Raw genomic sequence first — 10,000 nt, forward strand, 5'->3', positions numbered from 1 at the left:
GAGCATCTGCCCTTCAAGGTGATCTACCACACGGTGGGCTTCAAGGAGTCCGAGGCCAAAGTCTTCCTGTCGGCTCCCATCACGGCCAAGATCCTGGAGGTGGAGCGCTTCACGTCGGCTCAGGACCGCTTCAACGTGACCACGCAGAGGAGCGTCAACAAGGTGCCCCCCCCAGCCCCCCCTCCCCTGGAGCCTGTTTGTACTGTGCACTGAGGTTAACTCTGGCCATCGTTAAAAGAATAATTGCTTATTAGGAAATTGCAAGTATAGTAGATCTGTCACATGGTCCATCAGATATCAAGCGTTAGCCAGGAAATTAGTTTTGCTGGAGAGACGAAGGGAAACAGCTGGTTTGTGTTGATTAGTAACGAGACCAGTTTTATTTGAACCAATGAGAAAACTGCAAATATGAAACTTCCCTAAACAAACAGAGTTGATGTCTTTATAAATAACGACAGTTGTCTGATGAGGCTTGGTAAGATTCGCTGAATGAGCTCGATGAGTCGCCAACAACCAGGTGATGATGATCAGACGTGAATGTGTGAGTTTGAATCCTGTGTCGTGTCCAGTCTCTGCCGGCGGTGTTTAAGATCGAGCTGAAGCACGGCGAGTTCACGTGGCTGGTGAAGAGGAAGGAGAAGCACTTCATGGATCTGCACCGGGAGCTCAGGACGTACAAGACCTTCATGAGGCTGCCGCTGCCGACTCGCAGGTACACGCTCCGTTCGATGATTCTAACCCTAACCCTGACCCTTGACCTTCAACGAGCTGCTAACTGGTCACGTGTCTCGGCAGCCACACGATAAAGCGTCAACCGGGCGAGAAGAGTGAAGTGAGGCAGATGCCGAACCTTCCCCGAGGAGGCGGAGACGAGCTGGCCAGGGAGGAGCAGTCGTCCAGTCGCAGGGTTCGTCCTCTCCCGCCGAGTCTTTCCCTCCGAGTCTTTCCCTCCGAGTCTTTCCCTACGAGTCTTTCCCTCCCAGTCTTTCCCTCAGAGTCTTTCCCTCAGAGTCTTTCCCTCCGAGTCTTTCCCTCCCAGTCTTTCCCTCCGAGTCTTTCCCTCCGAGTCTTTCCCTCCGAGTCTTTCCCTCCGAGTCTTTCCCTCCCAGTCTTTCCCTCCGAGTCTTTCCCTCCCAGTCTTTCCCTCCGAGTCTTTCCCTCCGAGTCTTTCCCTCCGAGTCTTTCCCTCCGAGTCTTTCCCTCCGAGTCTTTCCCTCCGAGTCTTTCCCTCCGAGTCTTTCCCTCCCAGTCTTTCCCTCCGAGTCTTTCCCTCCGAGTCTTTCCCTCCGAGTCTTTCCCTCCGAGTCTTTCCCTCCGAGTCTTTCCCTCCGAGTCTTTCCCTCCGAGTCTTTCCCTCCGAGTCTTTCCCTCCGAATCTTTCCCTCCAAGTCTTTCCCTCCGAGTCTTTCCCGCCGAGTCTTTCCCGCCGAGTCTTTCCCTCCGAGTCTTTCCCTCCGAGTCTTTCCCTCCGAGTCTTTCCCTCCAAATCTTTCCCTCCAAGTCTTTCCCTCCGAGTCTTTCCCGCCGAGTCTTTCCCGCCGAGTCTTTCCCTCCGAGTCTTTCCCTCCGAGTCTTTCCCTCCGAGTCTTTCCCTCCGAATCTTTCCCTCCAAGTCTTTCCCTCCGAGTCTTTCCCTCCGAGTCTTTCCCGCCGAGTCTTTCCCTCCGAGTCTTTCCCTCCGAGTCTTTCCCTCCGAGTCTTTCCCTCTCAAACTCTTTAACTCTCATACCTGTTTGATTTTACTAAAGTCACAAGCTTTTATTTCTCTGATTGTTCCAGAAACAATTGGAAGATTACTTGAACAAGCTGCTGAAGATGTCGATGTACAGGAACTACCATGCCACGGTGAGATCCTGGAAAACAGCAACGAGAAGTTCAATGTTGCTGCTTTAAGATTTTTTGAAGATCTTTATATTTATTATATTTCAGATGGAGTTCATCGATGTCAGTCAACTGTCCTTCATCCATGACCTGGGACCCAAAGGCCTGTAAGAACAACTCCCTGTCGGGAAATCACCAAGTTCATTTAGATTCATTAATTCCCCCAAAAATAAGATTATTCTAATTCTGATTGAATAAGTTTTTAGTTTGTTTGTTCTGGGATTAAATGTTTGTACTCGTTCAGTTTTCTATTTGTTTGTATGAACATGAGTTTTGCTGGTTTCAGAGAGGGAATGGTGCAGAAGCGATCGGGCGGGCATCGAATCCCCGGGTTGAACTGCTGTGGGCGGAGCAACATCTGCTACCACTGGTCCAAACGGTCAGTCGTCACACAACATTCATCTGAATTTATATTATGATTATTGTGCTGCAGACAGTTGCAAGAGAATCCATTTCTCAAGAAGCATGATCCACTCCACAGCCGTAAGAGGAGACTCCATTCAAACGACTTCTCCAAATGGAGCCCTATGAAGGGAAAGAACCCTGTGGCTTCCCGCATGTCAGGGGATCTGAAATATGATAATGAATAAAAACAGAAAATTCTCTCTCTGTCAGATCTCAAACATTTAGGAACACTTTGGATTATTCAAACCTTTTACAGAAGCGGAGGAGGAGGAGGAGGACTGTGTTTCTGGTTATAAAAAAGAGAGATTGATGTTTTAAATATATTGTTGACCCTCGTTTGGAAATATGTTCTGTGCATCTTCAAATGTGAATTATGTGTGTATTTTTGAGCCGTGTGATAAGGAGATCTATGCATCTATCTTAAAAAGACACTTCAATTTTTAGAAACTCTGTAGATTGGGTTAAATCCTTTGGTTTCCACCACTGTGATTGGGACTAATACATGTATCTTAATCTTAATCTTTACTCAGCCATAAACATATTTCTGACTCCTACTGGCTGTGTGTGTGTGTATGTGTGTGTGTGTGTGTGTGTGTGTGTGTGTGTGTGTGTGTGTGTGTGTGTGATGACAGCTGGCTGGTGGTGAAGGACTCCTTCCTGGTCTACATGAAGCCGGACTCAGGGGCCATCTCCTTCGTGATGCTGGTGGACAAAGAGTTCGGCATCAAGATGGACTCCAAGGACACGGAGACCACCCATGGCGTCCGTGTGGACAGCCTGTCCAGGTCAGTGACACGTGACCACTGTAGAAACCTTATTACTCAAGGTGGTTGTGTGCTGTTGATCTTCTGATGAAGTCCAGTTCTTCTTCTGGTCCCGTGTGTCTTCAGCCTGGTTGTCTGTGCAGGTCTCTGGTGCTGAAGTGCAGCAGCTACCGACACGCCCGCTGGTGGGGTCAGTCGCTCGAAGGCTTCGTCCAGAAGCACGGCGCCGCCTTCCTCAAAGACCACCGCTTCGGATCCTTCGCCCGGCAGGAAGAGAACATCCCCGCCAAATGGTAACCACGGCAACCAACTGATGCCGGCCACTCGTGCTGCATTCGGGTTTAACGGCTTTACTACTTTTCAACAGAAAAATCATTATATAAAGAGGAAGGAGATATATATATATATATATAATTAGTGAACATACAGTAAATAAATAAATGTATGGAGCATCTTTCTGAAACAGTAAACTCGCTTATTATAGTTGTGTATAGTTGTATAGTTGTGTAACAGATGTGTTGTGGAACATCTGTTAAATAATGTGTGTTAATGAGGAAAACACCTTTTGTCGCCAGTGTTAAATTGAGGCAAATTAGCACCTGGAAGATAGATGTCGGGTCGAGATGAGACCTGGTCCAGTTGGCTGTGTGTTGTGTGTGTTTGTGTTATGTGTATGTGTGTGTTTGTGTGGTGTGTGTGTGTGTTGTGTGGTGTGTGTGTGTGTTGTGTGTCTTGCTGGAGTAACCTGACACAAAGAAAGGGAAAGTGAGCCTCTTCTGCTCGTCACCTGTCCCCCTGCTGGGCAACCCTATACTGTCTGTGAGACTGTGTGTGTGTGTGTGTGTCTGTGTGTACGTGTGTGTGTGTGTGTGTGTGTGTGTGTGTGTGTGTGTGTGTGTGTGTCTGTGAGACTGTGTGTATTTGTGTGTGTGTGTGATAAAAACCATGATTCAGCAGAAGACGGACTGAGTGAAAGGTGACGGCGGTGAACTGTTGGTTTGTGGTCATCTAAATGTTTGTGTGTGTGATTGTGAGTGTTTATGTGTGGTGTTTTTACACGTGTATATGTGTGTTTGTGTTTTCTACAGGTACGTGAATGGGAAAACATACATGGAGGACGTAGCAGATGCTCTTGAAGAAGCCAAAGAGGAAATATTCATCACAGATTGGTGGTGAGTGTGTGCGTGTGTGTGTCTGTGTGTGTGTGTGTCTGTGTGTGTGTGTGTAGTGGGTGTGTTTGTGTAGTGGGTGCACTCTGCGGTCACCTCTATGGGAGATTTTCTGGTCAAACAGATCAGTTACAGTCTGAGACTCAGGCTACTGATATACAAGTACACATGTAGAAATACACACATATCAGAACTAGGAGTGTGTGTGTGTGTGTTTGTGTGCGTGTGTGTGTGTGTGTGTGTCTTTGTGTGTGTGTGTGTGTGTGTGTGTGTGTGTGGCTACATCCACACTACTGCATTTTCTTTTGAAAACTCGTCACCTCAGCGACAGATCCTTCTGTCCTCAGAACTCTGGAGTTTCAGAGACGATTAGAACGAGAGTCTGGACCAACAGGGACGTGTTTAGTTAAAGATATAATATCTGATAGTTCTTCATTAATTATCTACAAACAATTGTGTTTTATGATAATGGTTTGAGCAGCAGGATAAAGGATGAAGGATAAAGAGAGGATGTAATGATGTGAGAGAAAATGAAAGGGAGATAAAACAAAGTCATTAAGAAAAAGAAAAGAGGTTAAATGAGGTTAAACTCAGAAAGAAGAGAAGGAGGAGGATGAAAGAAAAGAGGACGTGCTCTTCAGACCTGAACCTTCTCTCACACCTGGTCTGTTCCTCAGGTTGAGTCCTGAGATCTTCCTGAAGAGACCCGTCGTGGAAGGGAACCGCTGGCGTCTGGATTTCATCTTGAAGCGCAAAGCGGTGAGCGGCTCAACGACCTCTTCAACCAGGAAGCTGCTCCGGAGATGAATGGACAACAGGAAGTGAGGTCGTGTTCATCAGCTCTCGTGGTTTTGTCTCCACAGCAACAAGGAGTGAAGGTGTTTGTGATGCTGTACAAGGAGGTGGAGCTAGCGCTGGGCATCAACTCCGGCTACAGCAAGAGGACGCTGCGCCACCTGCACCCCAACATCAAGGTGAGCGTCCGCCACACGGATCCACCCCCCCCCCGGTCTGTTTCCTGTTTCCTGTTTCCTGTTTGACCTTTCACACGTGTGTTCTCAGGTGATGCGTCACCCGGACCACTTCTCCTCCGCCGTCTACATGTGGGCGCATCACGAGAAGATCATCATCGTCGACCAATCCGTGGCCTTCGTGAGCGGCATCGACCTGGCGTACGGACGCTGGGACGACCGGGAGCATCGGCTGACGGACGTGGGGAGCGTGACGCTGTCTCACCTGGAGCAGGTGGAGCACACACACACACACACACACACACACACACACACACACACACACACACACACACACACACACACACACACACACACACACACTCAAGCAGAACTAATCAGCTCTAGAGGTGGAAGCACAGTGAAAATAATACATCAGACTTTTCTAGAAATAAACACATCTTTATTGTTACATATTGTATATTTATTCATTCAAACTTACAAAGTCTTTGATTCATATTTGACATATTTAGGTTGTAATGATGATTTTTTTTTAAGCATATGTGCAGGCGTCCCTTTAATCAAATTAAAAAATACTTTTCTTATTTCTTATGACACTAATTCTGCACCTCATCATTAATTATCAGATGAATTAAATTAAACACAAGATGTTTCTCACTTTTAATCCGTTGCTCCTCGATCGTCTTAGTGTCTTTGACTCACTTTTACTTTACTGACGCGCAGGTGATTGTTGTTTTCGTTGTTCATAGGTGAGCTCCGCCCCCTCCACTAACGCCGCCCCCCCCAACGGCAGCGGCGCCGGTTCCCAGAGCAACGGGAAAACCATCTTCACCGTGACGGACTCTGGGGACCAGCCCAAGCTGAAGAGCCAGGGGAGGATGAAGAGGACCAAGTTCAGCATCAGGAGACACCTGCAGAAGCACGGCCTGGCTCAGGCCGACAGCGACAGCGACCTGGAGGCCGAGGAGAGTGAGTGGTGCACCACACACACACACACACACACACACAGACACACACACACACACAGACACACACACATACACCATATAAAGTAATATTGAAATTTTAAAAGTGAAATGGTGTAAATGCTCAGGGGGGTGTTTCAGATTCTTACAGAAGCCATGGCTGTTGTTGAACAAGGATATTTTTTTTAGATTAGATTCAACTTTATTGTCATTGTACAGTACAAGTACTTAACAACTTAATACAACGAAATGCAGTTTAGCATCTAACCAGAAGTCCAAAAAAAGGCAGTAAAAGTGCAGAGAATTGTGCATATTAAAGTGAAAATGTAAATAAATAAGATCTGTACAGTAAGAAATATATATGGAATATTACAGTATTAAGAGGAATTGTAAGATATAAGAACAATGAATAAACTATGAGCAGGATAAAAATATAAATATGAATACACTATACGTGGGATAATACAGTCGTAAAACATTTGTTCTAAGTGTGATTACAGCAACTGTCCAATAACTTCTGATTCCTCTGAGCAGCAGGTTGGCTGTGAGGAGCTGCAGCTTCTCTGCAGATTCAGACTCAGTGATTCAGTTTATTATTCCCCTTCAACATGTCAACATCATTCAGGAGTTCCCCACACACTCCTGTGGTTCCTGTCGCTGCTCTGCCTGGTGTGTGTGTGTGTGTGTGTGTGTGTGTTGTTGTGTAAAGTTGTGTGGCAGCTTGAGCTGGACCTTCCTCTCAGTGCTGTGAGCTGCTCTGTGCAGGTCGGTGGGGCAGCAGCCAGCTCGCTCTGATCCCCGAGCCCAGGGGGGCCGCTCCGGGGGGGCAGCGTCCGGCTGGTGAGTCGGGCGATCGACCGCGGGGTCTCCAGGTGTCGACCCCCCCGCCCGCCGCCCGCTTGCTTTGTGCTTTGCTGTGGTTTCATCTTGACTTGAGTGTTTGCTGCTTCTCTCTGATTTGTGCAATAAACTTGAAAAACAAGACATTTGGAAAACGCCACTTTGCCGTTTGAAAACTCAGAGAGAGGATCCGGACTCAGACTGTTAGTGTCAAATGGAAAAAGGCTCCAAGAAAATATAAGAGACGCAGAGAGAAACCTGAAATAACTGGAAAAGGACGAGAGGATTTTCAGTGAAGACACAAAGTTTTAAAACAACATCGAACGAGGCTGGATTCCATCTGACGAGGAACTGCAGCCTCTCACCCGACCTCCATCTTTATTATTAATATTTATGATTAAACCGTATTTCTCTGCGTGCACATGTGTCTCTTCTGCAGTAGAACAGATGCTGCAGGTTTTTATGATCTGGAGAAGCTTCTGCTGTTTGTTTGCTCGGCTCGTCTCTGTTCATCCTGCTGATGTGAGAGACGTGTCAGAGATGAACTCGAAGCAAACAGCAGATCAACCTTCACCTGTGTGGAGCCACATCCAGGTGTGAGTGAGAGAGAGAGAGAGAGAGAGAGAGAGAGAGAGAGAGAGAGAGAGAGAGAGAGAGAGAGAGAGAGAGAGAGAGAGAGAGAGAGAGAGAGAGAGAGAGAGAGAGAGAGAGAGAGAGAGAGAGAGAGAGAGAGAGAGAGAGAGAGAGAGAGAGAGAGAGAGAGAGAGAGAGAGAGAGAGAGAGTTCACTTCCTGTCGTCCCTCGAGCGGCTCTGTGTCAAATCCACTGGGATGAGTCGTGCCAACTACGAACGAGGAAACGAGACACAAAATTCTCTTACAGTATAGTCACACTTTAATGCTCAGAGCATGGTGCACACCACAGGGCTTAGTTGTAATATGCACCCAGATAGAAAACAGTTCACTGTCTTTATACATTTGGCTAACCACTCCCATGCTGGAGGGGGGGTGTTAAACAGTCAAAGGTTGAGATCCTCTGATCACATGAATACAACAGTGTCTAGTCGAGGGCAATCAAGGCAAGATGCATTCAGTGGCTACAGGAAACACATGATCGAAGAGAGGAAGCAGACTAGTGCATTTTAGTGGCTAAAGAGGATATTTAGGTTACAATGTGTAGATTCAATCGTGATCAATCAAAGGGGAAATAAACATTTTATTATGGCCAACTGTTATATTTCCTTTGCAGATGTAAAACCTGGATAAACGTGCAAAGAGCAACACGAGAAAATCTGTTCCTCTGTTTGCTTTGGATCGTCCCAAAGTAACCATGGTGATGAAGGGAGGAGTCTATACGATGTGTTTCCACTGTTTCCTTCCTCTCGTGTGAATGTTTCAGTGAATCTCCAGCAGCTGAATGATCCCGTGTGTGTTTCAGTGAGCGGCCCGGTGGGGACGGGCGACGGCGAGCTGCTGGGAAACACACGCTTCTGGCACGGGAAGGATTACTGCAACTTCGTGTACCGGGACTGGATCCAGCTGGAGAAACCCTTCGATGGTAAACCAGCGCCGCCCCCCCCCCGGTCTCACAGGTCAGCGTGTGTTTGTCTCTCGCTCCTCACGTCTTCTCCTTTCTGCCGCTCCGCAGATTTCATCGACAGACACACAACTCCCAGGATGCCTTGGCACGACATCGCCTCGGTGGTGCACGGCGGCGCGGCGCGGGACGTGGCCCGACACTTCATCCAGCGCTGGAACTTCACCAAGGTCAGAGGTCAAAGGATTAACCTTAACCCACCAGGTGTCTGAAGAGTCAGTGAGAGAGATGTGGAAAAGATGTTCTTTGAAATAGATGGATGGATGGATGGATGGATGGATGGATGGATGGATGGATGGATGGATGGATGGATGGATGGATGAATATATAGATGGATGGATGGATGGATGGATGGATGGATGGATGGATGGATGGATGGATGGATGGATGGATGGATGGATGGATGGATGGATGGATGGATGGATAGATAGATAGATGGATAGATAAATGGATGGATGGATGGATGGATGGATGGATGGATGGATGGATGGATAGATAGATTGATTGATAAATAGATAGATAGATTGATAGATTGATAGATTGATAGATAGATAGATAGACAGATAGATAGATAGATAGATAGATAGATAGATAGATAGATAGATAGATAGATAGATAGATAGATAGATAGATAGATAGATAGATAGATAGATAGATAGATAGATAGATAGATAGATAGATAGATAAACAGAGAGATAGATTGATAAATAGATAGACAGATAGATAGATAGACAGATAGATAGATAGATAGATAGATAGATAGATAGATAGATAGATAGATAGATAGATAGATAGATAGATAGATAGATAGATAGATAGATAGATAGATTGATAAATAGATATACAGATAGATAGATAGATAGATAGATAGATAGATAGATAGATAGATAGATAGATAGATAGATAGATAGATAGATAGATAGATAGATAGACAGACAGACAGACAGACAGACAGACAGATAGATTGATAGATTGATAGATGGATGGATGGATGGATGGATGGATGGATGGATGGATGGATGGATGGATGGATGGATAGATAGATAGATAGATAGATAGATAGATAGATAGATAGATAGATAGATAGATAGATAGATAGATAGATAGATAGATAGATAGATAGATAGATAGATAGATAGATAGATAGATAGACAGACAGACAGACAGACAGACAGATAGATAGATAGATAGATAGATAGATAGATAGATAGATAGATAGATAGATAGATAGATAGATAGATAGATAGATAGATAGATAGATAGATAGATTGATAAATAGATAGATAGATAGATAGATAGATAGATAGATAGATAGATAGATAGATAGATAGATAAACAGAGAGATAGATTGATAAATAGATAGACAGATAGATAGATAGACAGATAGATAGATAGATAGATAGATAGAT

General features: G+C 45.6%; 1 protein-coding gene across 1 annotated transcript in view; it reads left to right on the forward strand.

The window, feature by feature from the left end:
* pld1b (phospholipase D1b) overlaps window positions 1-10,000 on the forward strand; it is a 20,121-nt gene that overhangs the window by 234 nt on the left and 9,887 nt on the right. Inside the window, exons 2-16 of the mRNA XM_061093481.1 lie at window positions 1-162; window positions 570-712; window positions 796-907; window positions 1,780-1,845; window positions 1,930-1,988; window positions 2,168-2,260; window positions 2,919-3,071; window positions 3,194-3,343; window positions 4,139-4,222; window positions 4,897-4,978; window positions 5,083-5,193; window positions 5,282-5,464; window positions 5,940-6,159; window positions 8,433-8,552; window positions 8,643-8,761. The exon at window positions 1-162 is cut by the window's left edge and continues 2 nt beyond it. Coding sequence (XP_060949464.1) covers window positions 1-162; window positions 570-712; window positions 796-907; window positions 1,780-1,845; window positions 1,930-1,988; window positions 2,168-2,260; window positions 2,919-3,071; window positions 3,194-3,343; window positions 4,139-4,222; window positions 4,897-4,978; window positions 5,083-5,193; window positions 5,282-5,464; window positions 5,940-6,159; window positions 8,433-8,552; window positions 8,643-8,761 — 1,857 coding nt within the window. The remainder of the gene's footprint in view (window positions 163-569; window positions 713-795; window positions 908-1,779; window positions 1,846-1,929; window positions 1,989-2,167; window positions 2,261-2,918; window positions 3,072-3,193; window positions 3,344-4,138; window positions 4,223-4,896; window positions 4,979-5,082; window positions 5,194-5,281; window positions 5,465-5,939; window positions 6,160-8,432; window positions 8,553-8,642; window positions 8,762-10,000) is intronic.

This window comes from Limanda limanda, chromosome 20 (assembly GCF_963576545.1).
Source record: "Limanda limanda chromosome 20, fLimLim1.1, whole genome shotgun sequence".
Taxonomy (NCBI): Eukaryota; Metazoa; Chordata; class Actinopteri; order Pleuronectiformes; family Pleuronectidae; genus Limanda; species Limanda limanda.